This window comes from Lissotriton vulgaris, chromosome 4_1 (assembly GCF_964263255.1).
Source record: "Lissotriton vulgaris chromosome 4_1, aLisVul1.2, whole genome shotgun sequence".
NCBI lineage: Eukaryota > Metazoa > Chordata > Amphibia > Caudata > Salamandridae > Lissotriton > Lissotriton vulgaris.
Genome location: NC_141691.1, coordinates 1,161,292,553 through 1,161,314,686, shown reverse-complemented (window position 1 = coordinate 1,161,314,686; position 22,134 = coordinate 1,161,292,553). Strand labels below are relative to the sequence as shown.

The following is a 22,134-nucleotide window of genomic DNA, read 5'->3' as shown; positions in this document are numbered from 1 at the left end:
CAAAGATTTTAAGAAAGTTCACATAAGTTGCTGAAGCAAGCACTACAATTTAACTCTTGGCTAGTTAGAAAGCTTTCTTCTGCAAAAGGGTTGTAAGATTTGACCACATCACTGATCACTGAAATACGTTGCTTTTTCAGATAGTGAAAATTGGGGCATCATGACTTCAAGAACAAAAAGGTACCACACTCGTGTGTGACTTTGTCAACAGGAGCCACTCTTGACCTATTCAGACTTTTATTATACATTGGATGATGCAACAAAAATATCGCATGGCTTCTTTCCGGTATAGTTGCTGATATGGTGTCACAGACTTTATTGAGCAATTAAAAAATACACACAAGGGAAAATAGTTCATTTTGTTGTGGTTTTTTTTAAATCTGACTTTCTCCCGATCGAAGAACCCAGTTTCAACTATGAAAAGGGCACTTTTATTCTCAGTGACATTTAATTCCACTCCGTCTGCCAATGTTTCTGTGGCTACAATTGTTCCAGTAGTTCATGAAATAAAGCCCTTGGTTGCTGGCCTGGGCCGCTAAGTTGTCGTTCTTTCCGATTCGATTTCTCCGTAGAGTTCTGCTAGTTTTTGAAATTCGGGCCCCCAGTCATCAAGGTAATTGTAATCCTGCTCAGAATGTGTAGTGACAGAGTCAAGAGAGCTTATTGAGCCCGCTTCCGATCGCTGGCCTTCGTAGGCATAAGTCTGCAGGGAGTCGTACGGAGGCCCGCTAGTGTCAAGGTCCGCTTCTGCCAGTCTCTGCTCTATGAACTCCTGAACGTTTATACTGTCAAAGCTTGACGGAGTCTGGTGCCTCGGGGTCGAAAAAACCTCCGGTCTCACATCCCTCCGGTATTTGAGATCCTCCGCGGCGGAGGGGTTTCTGAGCGCTGTGATGTCAAACGCTTCCGTGTCTTGCTCCCCGCCACCTTCGTCATCATATGTGACTATGTTTTCCCTGATGTCCTCCTCAGAAATAATCAGTGGCTCCTTTTTGCTGCGACGCAGCGTGATGAAAAGGACCACAATAACTGCAGAAAAAAAACAAAAAGATTGGATTAGTTCTATAAAAAACTAAATAACAGACATGAACTGGACTAAATAAAAGTCAAAATAGAAGTCTCTACTAAAACCAATACAACAAATGAAATCAGACACTTTATTTATATCACCAAGAGATTCATAGAGGGAGATTCAGTTTCTAATGCATTTGACACCTTTTTCTTTCGTTGTAGGTCGATCACTCACGTTTCAAATAGACACAATTGGATGGATCTATATTAGTATTTTCACACTTCTCCATTCCGTTGATTTGTATTATACAATGTGGAACAAGTTTCCCAGCATTTTACATTTGGTTTGCGTAACAAAAATGACACAAATTGGCACGAAATGTTTATTTGTGATTTATTTTCCAGCGACTGAAACTAACAAAGTAAGCACACACCTTTGCACTATGGTGCAAATATGCCTTCATGGCCCTAGGCAGGCTGATTGTGCACCAGTGCTAGTGAACTCGCAGGACTGCATTATATCTTTGAAGGTTTGGTGCTGTCCTGTTCTCTCCCCATCACAAAATGTAGTGTAGCCACTTTTGGGCATATTTACAAGTCCCTATCACCACCAAAAAGAAAATGTTCCCGACGTTGTGGTGGCGATAGGGCCTTCATCTTATTCACAAGGCGGCGTTAATGCACTTAATGTGACTTAAGGCTGCCTTGTAAATAAGGCCCTCTTTCACGCTATGCTTAGCGTGAAAGCGGAGGGCATTGGGTGTTGTGGTGGGCGTTCCACTACAATACCCATTGATTTTAGACATTGCCCCATATTTACAAGGGTGGTGTAAATATGGGCAGCGCCAAAATTTAGACCAGGGAAAACCAGGTCTTATCTTGGTGAAACGAGGAGAAAAGTTTAATTTCTCCTCGTTTTTGTTGTTTCGTGGCCCTTCCTACACATAAACATTTGTTTAGGAAAAAAATATGTTTTGCAACTTCTATGTGAGCTGCATTAAGCAGCACACATAGAAGTTACAGAACAACATTTATAGAATGTTTATGTGCAGGAAGGGACACCTCTCCGGCACATAAACAATCTTCTCCTTCAATGCAAACACCCTAGCACTATAGTGCAAGGGTGCCTGCGTTGGTGTTAGACAGCTTATTTTAGCACCAGCGCAGACAGGAACGCAGGGCAGCAACATATTCTTGTACATATGTTGAAGCCCTGTGTTTCTAAAGTGAGGGAGCATGTTGTAAGCCTTCTTGGCTTAACAACACGCTTCACCAATTTACTAGCAAATATGCCCCTTGTTGCATGTTTACTGTGGAGTGGTGTGGCTCACTGGTTAGAGGCGGCAGACCTGGAAGCAGAGGACGGCCCGGGACCAGGGTTCAATTCCCAACGCGGCATGGTCGTGAACCAGGGTCAGCGGACTCGATAATTCTCGCCTCGGTGCCTACTCTAACCAGGGATCACACTCGCCAACTCTGGGCATTAGCTTGCCTCATCTCCACAACGGCCCCCCACAAATGCCGGGGATGCCTGGTTTCACCTTGGAGATACCCAGGAGGGAACATCTTACAGGGAAAGCCAGGACGGGTTCCCCAGCGGTCTATAGCGCCAGGATGCCTCCGGGTAGCAGAGCGCTTTACAAGACACACACATTTACATTACTGCAAAGCACATATTCAATATTGGAAATAATGTAACTCTTGCTAACTGTAGTATTTTGTGCTGGAAGGCTACCCTTTGAGTACAAAACCTATACTGGACATCACACACCCACCTTTGCACTATGGTACAAGGGTGTGTGCATGGCAGGCTCGAAGAGTGCCAGCAGGGGGAGGTGCCCTATTTCTTTTTCAATATGACACTGTTCTGCTCTCTCCTTTCCATGCAATGCAGCACAGTATCTTTGGATGCTGTGCTGCATTGCATGAAACATTAAGAAATCTACACCCTGGTCTGTGAAGAACGAAATTGCAATGCTATCAATTTTTAAACTGTGATCTACTGCAGAGAGAACAGCAAACATTTACAGGATTGAAGATGCGGGCCAGTACTTAAACTGTTAATACTGAAATCAGTGGACCTTGGGCTAGAATCGTGACTTTCAGGGTGCGTCTGAAAATCACATGACTCTATGTTGAATCTCACTCTCTCTAAAAAACACGCGTGACTCCCCAATCAATGCATTTTAAAAAAAAGAGTTTTATAAAGTGCAAACTTGACCCGAATATATCAAGTATCAGAGCACTTTACAAAAGCACCAGTTATGTTACCGACATACACATCCATTTTTGTTAAGCGCGGGGAGATTACGTGATTTGGCCAGAATCACAGGATGTTGAGCATTGTTGCAGGGACTCAAACCTGGTTCCCCAGCTTCCAGGTTGACTGCTCTAGCCGTAAGGCTACATCCTCTCCCCAAACGAGAGTTATGATAATGTATCCTGCCCCAACACCCCTCTTAGCCCTGATTCCGAGTTGCTCCATACTGATGTGTCGATACATTTGAATTTGCAATTACCCTGTATTAATTCCGCATTAGTATCTGGAAATTACAAGTTATGCCCCAGGGGATGGTGAATTTCTGTGTGAGACTGGATTTACAACTCCTACAATCCCTGGGCCTTATTTATGAAGGCCTTGCGTCAGTTTTGCGCCGCCTGTGCGTCACTTTTTGTGACGCAAAAGCGGTGTAAAAAATGTGCCTCGTTGCTCCATATTTAAAAAGTGACGCATCTAGGTAGATGCGTCACTTTTTAAACCCCTGCGCCACATTATACCTGCGTCAGGTATAATGTATGCAGAGGAAGCGTTCCCCCGAAAAAAAGCCTCGTAATAGTGACGCAGTGAAATCTATGAGATTTCACTGCGTCACTTTTAGGATGCTGTTGCGTCAAAATCTTGCGCCTGCCTCACAGCAGGCGTAAGACTGAAGCAGGCCCTTTCAGATGGGGCTTTCCCCATGTGAAAGGACGAATTCCTGGAGTTGCGTCACTTTTGTGACACACTCCAGCAATGCGTCACTTTTGCGCTTACAGATACGTCAGAAATACTGACGTATCTGTAACTCCTTGCGACATGATGCGTCATACATTAAATATGATGCATCAGGAATGTCGTAAGGAGTGCGCAGTGAAAAGTGACGCATCGCTCGCGCAGCGATGCGTCACTTTTCATAAATGAGGCCAACAGTTCTTAAATCATAATCAGGGCCATAGTGTACAGCACTAGTGTACAGCAATCCAGTCATCCCCAGTCCAGTATGCATTGTATAAATGCCAAGGCATTCATCACTTAAATCATGCTCATAATTTATTTTATTGAACAAGCAGTTACTAAAACACATTGCCATTTAAAATTCAAGAAGGAGTGGGAATGGAAAAGGGAGGCATTGCTTAATAAAGTACTATAGATACCAATTTGAGAAACATTGCACTGTTTTTGTTCTTTTGAAATAGACAATGGAGAAAGAAAATCACAGAAATGTTTTTATTTTAGGGCCAACATGAGAATATGGACTGTGGAATCTTTGGTACACATTTAAAACACCTTATTCTACTTGAGTCACAGAGATCTTAACAATGGAACCCTAGTCCATGAACAACACTTTTTTCGATTAAACTGTTTTGCCTTTTCTACTTACCTCATAAAAAAGAAAAAACAGATTTTGCTGCAAACTTAGTTCAGTTTTCACTTTTGAAAAGCTAACCGAATAGATTTTCTCAACTCCTTACTATGTAAGCACATACGAATTAATGTGACGTCAACGTGGGCCTTTTTTCACTGGCACAAATAAAATGTTCTCAAATTCATGGAACAAATCTGCAAAAATGGTGCAAGCGGATTTCTCTGAAGTCATTTCGTGATTCAAAAGGTCCTGTTATATGTGTGCAATATATTTAGTAAAGAGACAATTATGCAAGTGAGAAGTATCAAAGCTACACGCGTTGCTGAAATGTTCGATGCACGACTGGCACCTCTTAACAGACCCCCGAGAGGGAGAGGGCCTAGCTGGTAGCAAGGCTCCCATTGGAAATTGGATGGTTCTCTTCATGAATTCTCCTTCCACAAAGTTGGCCCACAAGAGTAATTCTGAAAGTGTGTAGGGAGCTGGCAGTCCAAAGCAGAAGGATGAGTGGAGAGTTTCAAGGTCGCAATTGAGCAAGTGTACATGAGGGAAGAACTATATCACTATAAGGTTGGATCCAGGGCCGGCTTTAGTGCTGGTGGTGCCTGGTGCGACAATCTTTTTTGGTGCCTCCCCATGACCTGCTTCTTGGATTCCCTCACTACCACCTGGCAAACGTGCCGCTCATCTCTCCATAGCCCCTCTCTCACATATATTAAATTTGTTTTAAAGCACTGGCAAGGGCTGGCTTTACTCATCCACTCAACTATCCACATAAAATACAGATCTGTTCTTTACAACAGGCATATTAACCATGTGCGCTACTTTATTGTGAGTCAAAACTACCACTAGACAAAACTCTGATCCCTTTCTCTAGCAGGAACATTAAACAAAAGAGTTACCTTGACATTTGTATTGCTGCCTGAAAGCTGGACGCACAAGTAATTCTGTTGCAGGTGCTTTTAAAACGTAAGTAATTGCTTAACACAGTGCCCCCTGATCTCCATATGGTCAGTGACCCCTCCAGGTCAGCACCTATTGCAGCCGCACCAGTCGCACTGCTTTACAGCCAGCCCTGGTTGGGTCTGGTATCTCAGGGCTAATGGATAAACAAAATTTAGCTGTGATAAGCCTTGTCATAACAGGTTCGAATCCTGGCAGCATCATTTATCCTTTCATTATTCCAGGGTTGATAAAAACAAGTAATGTTAAGTTGGGCAACAATAAATATCTGCTATTCAGTGTCAATTGTCCCTCAGAGAGAAAATATGCTTTCAAAATGTATGTTTTGGCTCAGATTTACAAACAATTCATGCAACACAGAACAGACAGCAACTTTAGTTTAGCTGTCCTGTGTTGTGTGAAAGGCAGAGAGCAGAAATGCAACAGATCTACTGAGATATGGTGGTGTTTTTCTCTCTCCCCGCGCAGGCACATTTTAGGCTACCATGCACCATTGGGAAAGTGTGTTTGCATTCTGTAAGGAGTAGCTTTTTCATAGAAGGGGACCTAACCAGTACAAATGCTACCTGTTAGACCTGGCACCATTGGTGTGGGTCTCCCCTGTATTTTTTGCTATTGCCTCCAGTGTTTTTGCTGTGTGTTGGAAACCGTTTTGCTGGTCTAGATGCTTTGTGCACTTTGTCACTGCAGTTCAATGCCAAAGTGCAAGTGCTCCCTTTGTAAATTGTTGTTATGGATTGGTGTTTTCATGATTGGCTGATTTGATTTACTCCTCAGTCCCTAGTACAGTGCACTGTGTGTACCCAGGTCCTGTAAACAAATGCTGCTAGTGAGCTGCAGCACTGATTGTGCCACCCACATAAGCAGCCTGTAAATGTAACTCTTGCCTGCCATTGCAGAGCCTGTGAGCAGTCTGGTGCTGACATGTCGACCTGGCAAGGCACCCTAATGCCAGGCTCTAACCTTACTTTTTCTTACATGCCAGTCACCTCTAAGGTTGGCCCAAGGTACCCCTGTGGACAGGGCGCACTGTGTGTGAAAGGCAGGACAAGCCCTGGTGTGTGTAGCATGTCCTGATAGTGAATTACTGCCAATTTCGTTTTTCACTATTGCAGTGCTTCCTGTTCCCTTAGTACAGAATGGGGAGTTGTTTATAACATCATATAACCATAACTACCACTGGAACAAGGTAGGAAATAAAGTTTAATATGCTTGAACTCAATGTTAAGATGCATCTTTTAGTGGGGGTGATTTTTACATTCTGTATTTGAAAATCCCACTTTTAGAAAGTTGGTATTTTCTTGCTTAGCCATCCAGTAGGCCTCAGCTAAGTTTGTGTATTGCATGTCTGCTTTTGAATGGCAGGCCCTGGGGCAGAGCAGTGGCCCCAGAGAGCATGAAAAGTTGGGCTGTGCTGAATAGATCTGGGCTGCATTTAGAGTATGGGGAGGAGATTTCCTTTCACCTGAATGGCCATGTCTGCCTCCAAAAATGCTGTCTGCACCTCCTGCCAGGAAGCTACACCAGTGAGGACAGAACTGGTTTTGGCTGAGTAAAGACACTCTCTGTCTTCAGAGAATGAAGGTATTTTGTTATATAAATATTGGGGCCTAGACCCCAGAACATTAGATCACTTCTGTAAATCAAGAGGAACATTTACCAAGGAGAAGAGCCAGAGAAGCTAGGAGAAATACGGCCCCTGTGCTGTTTCCTGTCTGGGGTTGGCCTGCAGTGGCTACTTAATGCCAAGGAAAGGAGAAAAGGACTTTGCTGTTTGCTTTGTCACCTGCTTGAGGAAAAGATCTCCAAGTGCTTGAAACTGAGCTTGCCTCCTGTTCTGAAGTCTCAGGGACACAAAGACTACACCACTGCCTCGTTGGGCCTTCTCACCTGCAAAGTGGTACATGCTGTTGTTTTGGACCTCTAGAGAACTGTTTTCCGCTGGGAGCTGGAAAATCAACGCAACTTCGAGTGCACTGATCTCCGAAGACTGAGATCATCACGCCGAGTTCACAGCAAGCCCTGCTGTGCGGCTTCAAGAGTTCACGCATTGTTGCCGATCGTCGCATAACATCAAGGCTCCAAGTTTGTCGCATTGTTGGGGGACGCAGTAAGAAATTTCTACCATCTGAAAGTCATATTTTTATTACTGTATTGTGGATTTGTTTTGGTTTAGATAAAGGGTACTTTTTTTCTAAACTGGTGTGATGTCCATTTGTAGTGTTTTCACTGTATTACGGTATGTGTTCACAAATACTTTACACACTGACTCTGAGATAAGCCTGTCTGCTTGTGCCAAGCTACCAAGGGGGTGAGCAGGGGTTATTTTAGAAGTGTCTCCCCCATACCCTGACTAGGAGCAAGAGTCCCTATTTGGACAAAGGTACCTACCTCTGCCAACTAGAGACCCCCATTTCTAACACTATCTTTTAACACTTTTCCTGCTGTGTGTGTGTACTGATGTACAATGCAGCATGCATTCAAAGTAGGAAAAGCTAGGAGAAATCAAACTTTTTTTGCTAGGCCTTCCTCAAGGAGGTGTAAGATTTAGGTGCATATCCCTCATTAGGAATATTTGTTAATAGTGATTAGCATCAAAACCCATGGGTGGTTTCATGGGAACACCCACAATTTACCCATGGACGCCCCTTAAATACAAAGTCGCACATAGTGCAACTTTGCAAAACTTTAGGATACTTTCAAATGCAAATCCTCATTTGCTTTGATACTAAATTCCAGCATAACACATTGTGTTGGGTTTGAGTTACAAAAAAACTCAAACCTGGCACAAAGCTTCAGTATATCTCAGCCGTAATGTTTAAGGCGATGGTTTGAGCGAGATATGGCAGTTGACAACCCACTGTCTGATCTGAACCCTCTGTCTGTCCTTTATAAAATAAACACTTACCTTGCCGTTGGGTCCCGCATCTCTGCTTCTGCCCTCCAGTGTCCGTTTCCAGGAACAGGAATCACAACCAGGCTCCTCCGACCAAACACAACACTGCAATGTAGCATTGTGATTGGTCTGAGTGCCGCAACATGGCTCTCAGCCAGGGGCTGGAGGGGTGGGTATGTTCTCCACACAGGCTGTAATGCAGCCTGCAAGGAGAACAGGGATGGTGTGCATGACTGGTTTGAGTGGCCTCGGAGGGCGCAGTCACTGTGCACTTAGGAGGGTTCTACCAATCCTCCCCTGCTCTGCAGCCTCACTCACTCCCTCACGCAAAGCTGCCGCAGCAGGAGCGCAAAATAAAATGATAATAACATTACGTTATTATCATTTTATGTGTTCCTTTCTGTTATTGCTGCAGAGAAATGGGCTGACACTCCTCCACCTTAGCGGAGGAGCCGCCACTGGCTAAAGTGTGTCAAAATGAGGGGTTGGAGTAGAGACCATTCTGAAGCCCAGGTGAGATGAGAGGTTTAGGTACAACCTGCCGGGCTGTAAGCTGAAGTATTGAAGGAGAGGAAGGTACATTGTTGCCACAATAAATGGGTCATTTCTTAAATGACGTCACAGTCTCAGAACTCACATAAACATCCTAAAACATGTTTATTGTGGATTGCCTATTGTCGGTGATTGTTATAGATGAAGGGCTGGGTAAAAGGAACTGTTTTGTTTCATTTATTTTGAACATCTACTCGTTGGTGAGCACTGTTGTAGGTTTGGCTATGGTAACGCCCGTTTGAGCATACATGTACCTCGTAATAAAAACAGTTGTTATCTCGAACTGTGAACCAGGAATACGTGACTTCAAAATACTGAAGCAAAATGTTTATATTACTCAGATTCAATACGATCAGCAAGAACACTGGCTGAGTGCGGGGGATCAATGCTAAAACCTACGACTTATAAACCAAACCACAATTTCAACAGCAGGAGCTTTTCAAACAGAGCGTTTTATTGGTCTCTCTAGCTGTAGCTAAATGAATGCGTTCTGCAACAGTCCTAAGCCAACAATTGTAGCTTCGGTGCATGCAGAGTGTCGTGCTTTGGCAGAATTGGCAGAACTCGAAAGCAATAAACAAAATATATTAAAAGCTATCTGCACAGTGCTTTAATAAGCAGTGATTGAGTCCCATTGAGCTCAATGTTTCCTCCTTTAATCTGTTCATGAAAAATATATGTCTGCTTTGACAGACTGACGGCAAACTAGATTTCAAATTAATGCGGATGAGCTAGTCAAATATAAAGCACTTATTAAACAACATTTGCACGCTTTCTTTAAAATGCTATTGTGTAGCAATCCTCATGAGCGGATAAACATCTAATAATGAAAACTAATGTAATAAAAGTTGTTCTTTTTATGGAATTTACTTCGAAGAAGGAGCTAATAGACTGAATGTTTCAATTACAATAATGATCAGAACTAAAAACCCTAGTTATAGTTTTGCGGTGTGATACTCCCTCAAAACGTGACTGATATCACGCCGGTCACATTACAAGTGATAGATTTTATAAGGCACTTGTAATGAGTTGGGGCCTATTGTGATGGAGTGTCCTGTTACACCAAGCTGCAAATAGGGCCTTAAGTACTCAACTTGTATCTGTAAATGCATTTACAAGGTGAACTGGCTAATATTAGGCCTGGGTGAAATTTAAATTACGCTGCCGAAATTAACCTTACACTTGCTCCCAGAAACTTAAGTCATTGCACTATTACGCTACATGGCATAAATATGCACTATTCACAGTAAAAAATCACAGCGACTAGCGCCATTCGCAGTTGTGCATAGGAACAGAATGCAAGCAGTTATTGTTTGCAGTGTTTTTATTTAAATGTAGTCTTGTGCCAAAAACTGACATGGGGACACATTTTGGACACATTTTGCACAAATTTATAGCACAGATTGTAGTCTCAAGCGCAGTCGGTGGTATAAGTGCTAGGGTATAGGTGCCTTTGGGTAATTCCACTAAGTGTTATTAGGATGGGTTTCAGATTAGGGACTGTACTGAAAAGTTAGGGAGAACCACCTGCCTTCCTAAGTTTCTGTGGTGCAACCAACAAGACAAAATTAATAATATACCCCAGCACACGTAAGTTTAAACGATCTTTTCAGAAGTTAATAACACACAAAGACAATAGGTTAATCGATCGATTTTTCTTGTTTTCTCAGTCTTCATGTTGCCAGTAGCTCAATTGTTCCCAAGCCAACACGTCTTTTGTCGCCTCAGTAAGTTTGTACATGTGACTTGTTTACGGCTAGGTAAAAATATATATGTATTTAATATGAGAACTCACATTACTTTTTTAAAAAAGCATCCGTTTGTTTAAACACACAAACAAATATGCTCCCAGGGGAAAATCTGTGTAACTAACATTAGTTCATCTGTCTGCACATCCAAATATAAGTCTGTACATGCATACAGATTTTTGAGTGACATCGCAGTTTTAGGCGCAAATTTTAAGACGATACAAGGGAAACATTGTGTAAATTCCCACAAATACGTTCATTATTATTCATAGAAAAAGCGGTGCACATGACATTGTTCAGTTATGTGATGGTAAGTAGTTTCACGTGTAGTCTTGCACCATTCTGTCACCAAGAATAAACTTGTGTCACCCACCTTAATTTCTCTAGTCAAAGACCACTCAAGTGACTAGTTCAAAATTGTATCTAAAAATTTCAAACAACCAACCTGAAAGTTTTCACAGTTTTGCAGTCTGTGAACAGAAAAGTAAAAACAATCTGTATACCAATCTGTTCTCTAAACTTGTCATGACCAGATTAGAAGCCGTATTCTTTTACTATACATACTTAAACAGATTATTTATACATACTTTTGATGCGACGATAATTCCGGGCCACATATATTCCCGTGGCGTGAGGCGAAATCCAAAAGTAAAAAGTCAAATCTGTCAGGCAAATGTAAGTACAGTTTTTCCGCTTAACTGTTGCTTAGCACTGTAAACAAACCCCACACTCCTTATATGTCAGACTCGTGGCACAGCACGCTGTCACCGCACGAGAAATATTTAGTCTAAGTCCTTACTTGTAAAAGTGTAGAAAGCCGCCGTTCCGCGTACTCGTGCCCCAAGCCAGTCACACTGAGTGCGCGTGCCGGCATTTCCCCGTAGCGTCCTGATAAGGCGTCCCGCTGAGTCACGTGCTTCCATCTGAGCACGTGATCACATGGGTGGTTAAAACTAAGTGCCTTCTTTGAATGGGAAGCCTATTTCTGTTCCCATAGGAACCTACTCGCGCCCACCCCCATTGTAGTATTGGAGGTATGAGTAATGTTTTACGACAAATCAATATTTATGGAACGGAGCATTTTATACACCTGTTCCATGTAAAAGGAGATGAGAGAGAATGGGCGGTAGGCGCAGTCCCCATCTCAGACTAGGCCTGCGTGAGTGTACATCTTGCCTTCCTAATATGCCCGCCCTTATTCCTATGCTCAGAACATGCGTGGAGTACCAAAGTACTATTTAAAAGTGTTCATGTGATATGCGTATATTTGCATCTCTCTGTTATATGTGTTACTTCCTTTACTCGGTGTGGATCCGGAAGTACAGGTGTTCTGCATTGATGAGGGTCTCGTCTGCGTGGGTGGCGACCTTGATGGTGGACTTCTGGACGATGGCTATTCCTCCTCCAATTCCGTTGGCGCGATCCCTCTGGTGATCTTGCAGCCTTCTGAGATGGCTATGGCGATGTCAGACGCCGAGAAGTCTTTCCACTAGGTCTCGGCCAGGAAGGGCATGTCTGGGGCGGAGGTGTCGAGCAGATCCCAGAGCTCGACGGCGTGTTTGCGTGTGGAGTGTTGAGGAGTATGCAGCGGAGGTGGTTGGGTCCAGTCCTTGGAGGTTTGGTGGTTCTGTCGCAGGTGAAGCTGCAGGTGTGGCAGGAGAAGGGACCGTGTGTCTGTTTCGGAGCGGCCTGGAAGCAGGTTTGGTTTCGGCTAGCATTGAGTGCATGGAGGGTGCTGGCGTCGTAGTGGATTCTCGTGTTGTGGTGTTTGCGGGGTCCAGGGGTACTGGCGCTGGGTGCGGTCCAGGCGTGGACGGGCGCAGACGGTGTTGCCTTAGGCGCGCCATATGAGGTGGCTTGGGTGGGAGGAGCAGCTGGGAGGCGAATGGGTGTGCGGGGGGGTCGGCCGCAGGGAAGCAGCAGCGGGAAAGAGCCGGATCGGGAGCGGCGGGGGGGCAGGGGGAACTGGCGCACAGGGCAAGGGGAGGGAAAAACCCAGGAAACAAGGAGGCAGCAGGGTGGCAGGAACCAGGCAGTCAGGTGACGAGCAGCTGCGTGGGGGCAACCTGCCGGCGAGCAGGGTCAAATGTCACAAAAAAGCACAGAAAGGTCACAAAAATAGGGGGAAACGAGTGGCACAGATGCACAAAGGTCACAAGAAAGGGCAGAAAAGTTCACCAAAAAACGGGGGGAAACAAGTGGTACAGAGGCAGAAAGGTCACAAGAAAAGGCAGCAAGGTCACACAAAATGGGGGGAAACAAGTGGCACAGAGGCAGAAAGGTCACAAGAAAGGGCAGAAAGGTCACAAAAGACGGGGGAAACGAGTGGCACAGGAGGCAGAAAGGTCCCAAGAAAGGGCAGAAAGGTCACAAAAAATTGGTGGAAACGAGTGGCACAGAGGCAGAAAGCTCACAAGAAAGGGCAGAAAGGTCACAAAAAAACAGGGGGAAATGAGTGGCACAGGAGGCAGAAAGGTCCCAAGGATGGGCAGAAAAGGTCACAAAAAACAGGGGGAAACGAGTGGCACAAAGGCACAAAGGTCACAGGAAAGGGCAGATAGGTCATAAAAAACGGGGGGAAATGAGTGGCACAGAGGCACAAAGGTCCAAAGAAAGGGCAGAAATGATCACAAAAAACGGGGGAAAACAAGTGGCACAGATGCACAAAGGTCCCATGAAAGGGCAGAAAAGGTCCCAAAAAAATGGGGGGAAACAAGTGTCACAGAGGCATAAAGGTCCCAAGAAAGGGCAGAAAAGTTCACAAAAAACGGAGGGGAAATGAGTGGCACAGAGGCAGAAGGTCACAAGAAAGGGCAGAAAGATCACAGAAATATAGGGGCAGCTAAGCAACAGAAGGCAAAACAGGCAGAGAGACACCCGGGCCGCAAGGGTAGCAGAAGCAAAAACCGGGCAGAGAGACATGGGGGCAGCGAGGTAGAGAACGGGCACAGGCGGTGCTGTGCGGAGGGGGAGCGACCTACCTGGAAGGGTCAAGGGTCGCTCTCCTCACCGCGCAGCGGCCAGCCTATATGGAGAGGTGGGAGGGAGGAGCACCTGGGAGGTGGGGTAGTGAATGGGAGGCGGGAGGTGGGAGGTGGGATAGATTCACAAATGGAAGAATCCAGAGGCAGGAGTTGAAAGCTTGTAATGTCCCTAAGGCTTCAGATCAGGAGGCCAGCCAATGAGCCCTTGGAGTTGCTCTGGGTTCTGAGGTCAAGAGACGCAGGTCCAATACTTCTCACCCAGGCAAGTGGGCAGCAGATCAACATAGTAAAGCAGAAGTCCAGCAGAGTGCAGTCCAGCAGAGTGCCAGTCCTTCAGGAGCACAATAGTTATTCTTCCTGGCAGAGTATCCACGGGTCCAGAAGTGCACTGAAGTGGTGTTGTCTGAGGCCCAGTACTTATACACAGTGGTGTTTGTGAAGTGGGGGAGACTTCAAAACAGGCCTTTGAAGTGCCCAGATGTCCCCCCTTCTTGCCCTGGATTCAGACGCACTACAGGGTGGTATGCAGCCCTTTGTGTGTGGACAGGACACAACCTATTCAAATGTAAGTGAGGATGTGGCCAGCTCCTACCTCCCATCTTGTCAGAGATGTCCCATTTAGACACATTTAAGCTCCCATTGTGTGAGAAATACACAAAGCCCCACTGCCAACTACACTCATTTGTGTGATGTGATCAGAGACAGGCTTAAGCAAGAAAAGACCAACTTTCTAAAAGTGGCATTTTGAGAATTGCAATTTAAAATCTACTTGAGTGGCAGCTTTCTGACCACGAATGGTTGTAACCAGTCTACATTGGGGAAATCTCGCCAGGTGCAGTCCTAGTGACTGAAAATCTCACTTGAGCTCCGTAACTTACCATTGGAAAGCTGGGCACAAGAAAAAACTCTGCTGGGTGCTGGTTGGTGGACTTTGGCCTGAACGGAGAAGCCAAAGCTCCTCCAGTGGAGATAAATTTATGGCCACCCCTAGTCCAAACCAGGAAGTGAGTCCCAAACAGGTATGATCTCACCTTCTTCAGTGCCCTGAACACAGCAAAGCTTCTCTTTCAATAGTATTCCACCACTGTTCTCTCTTGAAGTGACCTCCTGCTAATAAAGGCTACTGGTTAGTCTAGTCCATCCTCATTGAACCATGCTAAGACCACCCCTAAGCCATGCTCCAAAGCATCCATCTGCAGAATGGGTTCTTTGGAGAAATCAGGAGCCTTGGGTACGGTGTTGTAAACATGCCCTCCTTATGGGTATCAAAGGCTTTCTGACAGGCCTCTGTCCAGATCACCAATCTCGGCTGCTTCTTCAAAGTGAGCACTGTTAAGGGGGCACCAATGGTGCCATATTCCTTAAAAAAAACTCCTGCAGTATCCTGTGAGGTCAAGGAAGGCTCTCACTTCCCTCTTAATTTTAGGGCTTTGCCAGGCCATGATAGCCTTAATCTTGGCTTGGAGGAGCTCCTCCTTGCCCCCGCCCACCAAGTGGCAAAGATACACCTTGGAACCCTGCCCTATCTGGCACTTACAGGCCTTGATAGTCAGGCCTGCCTGCTGCAGGTCCTGATACATCTCCTTTTAGATTAGGACAAAACTGAACTGTGCATTTAATCAATGTTCCAATGCAGTCCGACTGAAACCTTACCCATGTCACAGTCTAAAGTAACCAGTTGTCTGTGGGTGTCTCTTAGCATTTTTGGCATTATTTTATCTCAAATTTTTTAAATTCATATCTCTGTTTTCTCATTCAATTTTTGTTGTTTTGGTGTCATTTTGCTCACTAAATTATTCTCAATGTTTATAAATTGGAGTGGAATTTTTATTGTGTTATGATTTTGACTTTGTACCTGTTTCAGTTTTCTTAAATTAAGCCAGTCTGCTCTGTACCATAATAATACCAAAAAAATCTAGAATTTTTAAAGCATAGCAAATAATCCCTGAGGGTCTCATGGCACTGAATTGTAGGCACAGGAGATTAAGTGATGTGCCCAGAATCACAGGATGTTGACTTCAATGATAAAAGTCGAACTCTTTTTCCACCGTCTCTATTATCAGCTGCTCAGGCCATTACACCTCATCCTCTCCACTTATGCGGTCATCAGGCTTAGCATCAGGTAGTTTGTTGACATACATATTTTTAGGGCATCTGAGGCAGTCTTTGGGGCTTTATATGGCATTGGTTCAGAAAATGTTGAGATGGAAATGGGTGCCGTCAGCATAGTAGTGAATCTTGAAGTTGCTGTCTGGAAGGATAGATCTCAAGGGTCCAATGAAAAAGTAACTTATTCCTACATACAACAGAAGCAGAAGGCAGATAGAGCAGTCTGATGGCGCATAATGTCCATCCTTAAGTTACAATTGGAGCACTGAGCTTCTCTATGTCTAGTACAAGAATTCTGATCACTCAGATGTTCTGCTAGATGAAGAACGGAATATAAGAAACAAGAAAAATACCTAGGATCAGCTGGGTGGGGAAGGAGCTGGAGTGGTTGGCTGAAGATGGGGTTGTCAGGTTGCACAGATCACACTCTAGCTGTCTTCCAGCTCATCTGAAGCACCAGAGAAACAATTGTAACCACAGTACCAAGAACAATTGTAAATGAACAAGGAATTCTTTGTGACAAACTGAAAAACACTAATGTAAAAAAAACTGCAACATTATTTAAAAGAAAATGTTTAAGTATTGGAAGCTAGTTTTCACCTACTCAGCCACTGCTACCAGGGCAAAAGTATAATTTCCAGTAGAAGGGCTCTGGAGGATGAAAGACTGAGTCAGTGATTCATGTTGCAAAGTCTCTCTGCAGGGTGCACCATCTGTATCCCACCTTGGACAGCAGAGCCATCTCTCTGGTCTCAGAAATCGCATAGCCTTTGTTTTCCATACAACTATCACAGCTTGGCAACTGAGGCAGCACACTCACCAAAGAGGGTTATTGAGGTGAGGATCTGTTCTGACAGGTCAATGCCATTACAAAGAACCAGTGGACAAATAGGTTTCTGAGCCTCACTTATAGCGGACTTTGAGCCAAAGGCCAAGTCTTAAAAGTCCTGATTTCTCAATAGGCCTGCTAATCGAATCTCCAACCGATAGCATTGGCTTCTATAAAATACATTAGTAATGTTGCTATCTTGATTAAAAGGTATACTATATATCACCACCTCAGCTTTAAAGTCAGCTGCAAGACAAACTTAGAGCAGGGATATTTATTGTTTCAAGGGGTGACTGAAACACAGCAGTATCATTGGTGGGTGAAAGATGGTGACCTGAAATAATAAAAACTGTTAGACTCAGCGGTTTCGGGCTGGCTAGGATGCATTGAAGCCAGTCAGGGTTCACCATTACAAATAGGATGAGTATGATAAACTTGTCCGATGACCTGTGCTCACCCTCTGGTAGCTTGGCACCAACCAGCCAGTCTTATCTTCAAGGCACAATTGTAAAGCATTGGCACAACACTCCTCCTCGCAACACACTGCATACATTTCAAAAAGACTCCACACTGTATCTATAAAAACACTTGTCTTTGTATTATACACATACCCCACTGATATCAAAACGAAACACACATTGTATATACACTTTACAGTTTTATACAATTGTTGGAACTTCCCATTAGAGTAAAGGTTTCACAGTCACAGTTCTTTGACTAGGCCTCGCGACCCAGCCTCTCAGTCTTCCACTACACCAGCCAACTATAGACATTGCCCCAGCTGGTGTCCTGCTGACTAAACAGTCAAAACTACCTGACATGGAAATAAACAGTTACTTAGTTGTGTCCCGAAGGGCCCCTGCATGTGCACACAATCAATATCCTCCCCATAGGCAAAAAGTTATGACCCAGGCAGCTGGCACGCTCCCAAGTCTAAAAAAATACTTTCCCCTCAAGTGGAGGTATGACCTGCCATAGACCCCTGACAGTCAACTGCAGACTCCCATAAGACACACAAAACTCCTTGGGTCTCATCACTGTGCTTTCCAAACCAAAGCACCCTGTGGCATGGGTCCAGGGAGTGGGAGCCAACAACCTCAGTCAGAGGCTGCGATGTCAGGCACTGTTGTGCTCCCAATCTGGAGGCCGAAGGAAGTCTCAGCTCCCAGGTAATTTTCCTCTAACACCCCTTGGACACCACACACTCTGGAGCACGAGTGAGCACAGGTACCCCGATTGCAAGCCCAGGTTCTTCGGACTCAGCCAGCTACCCCCACACTACTCGAACTCCTCACATCCCAGTACCTCAGATGGCTATTGATCTTGCGCACACACTCCTCTTGTACAGCGAGATGACGGTGTATATCAGGACGGTCCTTGTCCAAATCATGATCACTTCTACCTGTCTCTTCCTCACCCAGTGCGGTCCTTATGATCTTGTGGAGACAGTGAGAACCTTTTTGTACCTTGGATCTCATGGACAGAGTGCAGCTCACAGGTCCTTAAAGAGTACTTAGAGACCCTGGCCATGACAGTTGGCCCTTAGCTGCAGGCCGGTAACATCCAGGAAAAATCTACACTGTGATAGTCTCCTTCTTGGAGCACAACACGCTACAAATCACCATGAGTCTGGAGATAGTCCAGTTGCAGTCACTTCTGCCCTAATGATTCCTTGAGTCAATATCCTAGTAACGAACCTACGTAGTATTGTTCAAAAAACAAAAGTGGCTCTCCTTTCAGAGGCTGAAGCCCCAGTAGTATTACACACCTTGGCTCTTGAAGATACACTCATGTGAAAGATCCATTTGTAAAAATGCACAGACCCTCTCTAAATGTTGTCCTGCCTGCCATCCTACCAGAGGATGTTTGATCACAATCTTTAGTGGGGACAAGTCCTTGCCCCTTGGAATGCAGGTGCCAATTCCACTCCCACCTAACTATCCGAGAAAGGCCCCTTAGAGTCAAAGATCCACAGTTTCCTGTGAACCCTACGTTTATGGCCCTCTATCAGGAATGGACAGATGTCGCTGACCCCTAGCACCCAGTTGTGCATTAGTTAGCAGGCCGCAGGCACAAAGAGCCTCGAGTATTGAAACGCTCACTTTCCCAAAGTGGCATTTCTAGCACTTTAATGTTGACAGCTCTCCTACTACTAGAGAGTATTCGTCATTGCGAGCTTATCAATACCAAACACTATACTGTTACTATTCTGCCCATAGGAAACAATGCTTGACATCCTTTCCCTAGACCCCCTCATGCAAACCCAATGTTAGGACCTGGCACCATCGTACAGAACACACCATCAGGTGTCATTCATGACTGTTGCATGTAACACATATACACACCTGCCCAACCTCTTTCCTACACTGCACCTTGTCACCAGGGAGCACTCCAATATAGCAGGAGACATGCAGAATCTTAGCACGCAGTTTTGTAAATGCAAAACCGAGTAATAGTAACCCGTGTACACAGAACCCTGCAGGGCAAACCTGTGGCACTATTGAGGCGCTACCTCCGTGGATGGCCCAACCAGTGCAGCAGGCCCATGGCGGCACATTCGAGATATGTCTCTGGTATAAGTCTTACCCCCATGACAAGGGACCTACAACTAACTTGAATACGCTAATTATAAATACACTGACCTACAGTATGTATATGAAGAGCACAATGCTTTATCATTGCACGGCAGTGCCAAACATGATCAAATCCTAAGGCTAGCAAAACAAGGTCAAAACATGAGATCAGTAGCCCAAAAGGTTAGGGGAAATTACCCAACAAAGGCCCCCTCTAAAAAACACTGTCATGGTATTAAATATAACAAATCTAAACGAGGTCGAATTGTTTGGCAAATTGGACGAAATTATGTGATCACTGTAAAACAAAAAATCTGACTAATTAGAAAGAAAATGGTTAATGCAATTATCGCTATTCTGGGGAAGTTGTTATTTTCTATTCATTGTGTACTGTATTTCAGGTTTGCGGCATTCAATATATTTTGGGCGATTCTTTTTCAACGGCCCTTTCACTTATATAATTATCCAATTATGTTACTTTACTGTGCACGAGATACCATAATAATGACTCAAACTACCCTGAAGAAATCTATAGAGCTGTAGTTTATAAATTACAAGAGCGGTATATGAGTCTAGAGGTGGCTTGTACCCAGCCTCGCACAGCTCTGTAGTACTCCAGAAGCTCAATATTCATTCCATTGCTGTGCTACGATCTACCAGAAACCTACTCTTTGTACCAAATCCTTAGCCAGACCTCCTGTTCATGACATAGGTATGATATATCTCTGCAACAGTTGGACATTTCAATATCTTCAACGGAACAATTGCATAGAAAATGTTGCATTTGCCCTGGGCAAGCAGGCAAACAAGCCTGGTATCTGGTGCTTTAGTAATAAACTATATCTATAATTATGGATGTTACAGAGGTCCTGGTGCCTCAGTGTCTGCTGCACCATTAATAGCTACGCCCCTGCAACAAAACCCACTGGGCCAAATTTATTAAGGGTTTGTGTTCCTCTTGTTGCAAGTCATCTCAAGTCAATTCTAGACCTTTAGTGGGATTTACTTAGCCATGCAAAGTCACCTTGCATGGCCCTGTATGGTTTAGTAAATCCAAACCAACGCAAAGTAGCACAAGGCATCGCATATCGTGGCCTTCCATAAACTTGCAGCAGGGAGGTATTCCATGGGTGCATAAGCGTTCCCACACATCCACACATGCATTTTGGCACATTCAAAGATTTACAGAGTTGGAATCAGGGAATGCGTCAAAACAATAAACTTCCCAGACCCTTGTTACTTCCTTTTTCTATGTGTGATGCATTCTGATTCACACATGGAAATTGGAAAAGGCCTTTAAGAATTTTTTTTGTGCAAGAAGGTGTTCCTTTTTGCACAATACCAATCCTGCTTGTAATGCAGGCATCCTTGTACCATGCCAACGCAAGGAAGCAGCAGAATAGAGCCCCATTTTTATCAATATGACACGTTTTATGTCTCCCTTTCACGCAGCGCACTGCGTTGCAGGAACTGTTAGTAACCATGGCCCCCGTGTGTAATCAGTGGCAAATTGATTGAAGATGGGCCCCATCCTGCCGAATGTTAGGAGGAATCCTTGATCTCCTATGTCTCACAGATATTCATTGGCCTTAGAATGAATGACGCACCCTGCAGAACTGGGGGGGCACCACTGCTCCGCAGAGGTGGCGGGTCCGCACAATGCCCCTTTGTATAATCCAAAGCAGGTCCTTACCTTGTTGTTTAAAACATAAGAGAAAAGTACAAGGTGTCTGTGGAAGTTGGTGTGGTCTTGATGAGCTCAAATAGCCTAGTGTCAATGCAGACACCCTTGCACCATGGTGCAAGGGTGCCTGTGCTGTAGGCCTGATTGCTTTTGTGTAGAAAGGGGGTACATTCCTGTGGGAAAACAATCCATGGAGGCCTTTTCCTCCTTCTATGTGTGCTGCAGAATGCATAGAATGCGTAGAGTAAGCGATTTGCGCTGTGTTGCATTACTCAAGATTTATGAGGCTACTCAATGCCACAAAATGTGGCTTTGCTGGTTCTCATGAATCTGACTCAGAGACTTGCATCATGCATAAAACATGACGCAAGGCTCTCATAAATACGCCCCCAACTCTTGGTTATTTTGCATTCCTAACCCACCAAAGGCTAACTGACAGGAAACTTGAGAATGTCCCCTGCTTATCATGCTTCTTAGTGCTGTGGGTGGCTTGCTCTGCAGATGTTTTTGGGCACGTAGCACTTTAGAGAATGTTACATTAAAACTTGCACACGCACAAAAATGGAATTGTGGATCTGATAATGGGCATCATACATAATACTCAAGAGTAGAAACAAAATGCAGGCCATGCGATCACCGGTATTTGGCGCTGCAGTTTTACCATCATAAATGCAATGATTGGAAGTGAAGCTCAAAGCAGAAAGATGCACGTTCTGTTGTTGGGACCAGAGTTGAAGCTCTCAAGTGATCTGCCAGGTCTGCTTTATGGGTAGTGTTGCTCCAGGGTACCAATATATGAGCCGATGACTGTGTGGCTTTTCTTTTAAAGCTCATTGATCAGGGAGTGTGTTATTTTTTGGCAAAGACCATGGTCTAGCATGCTGTATGCAACTACGCGAACAGTACACAATGCAAAAGGTGTTTTACAGTATTTTTTATCTGCTACTTTTAAACTGCCCTTCCCAACACAATTTCATGTTTTTTGTTTAAATAAAATGCAGGCTCACTTACCAAAAAAGACCAACATCTGCAAAACGTCAACTGCCGAGTTTTTACAGTAATGGGATTAAACTGTGATCTTGAGAGCTAACAGTTAGTAGGGGCGTCAAGGGCGAAGTGTTGCTTTGGAAGATTTAAAGAATAGGAAAAGCAGACGAAT

General features: G+C 44.5%; 1 protein-coding gene across 1 annotated transcript in view; it reads right to left on the bottom strand.

The window, feature by feature from the left end:
* Nucleotides 1-221: 221 nt before the first annotated feature.
* CDH18 (cadherin 18) overlaps nt 222-22,134 on the bottom strand; it is a 2,230,955-nt gene continuing 2,209,042 nt past the window's right edge. The window contains exon 15 of the mRNA XM_086965396.1: nt 222-1,029. Coding sequence (XP_086821522.1) covers nt 536-1,029 — 494 coding nt within the window. The 3' untranslated portion in view covers nt 222-535. The remainder of the gene's footprint in view (nt 1,030-22,134) is intronic.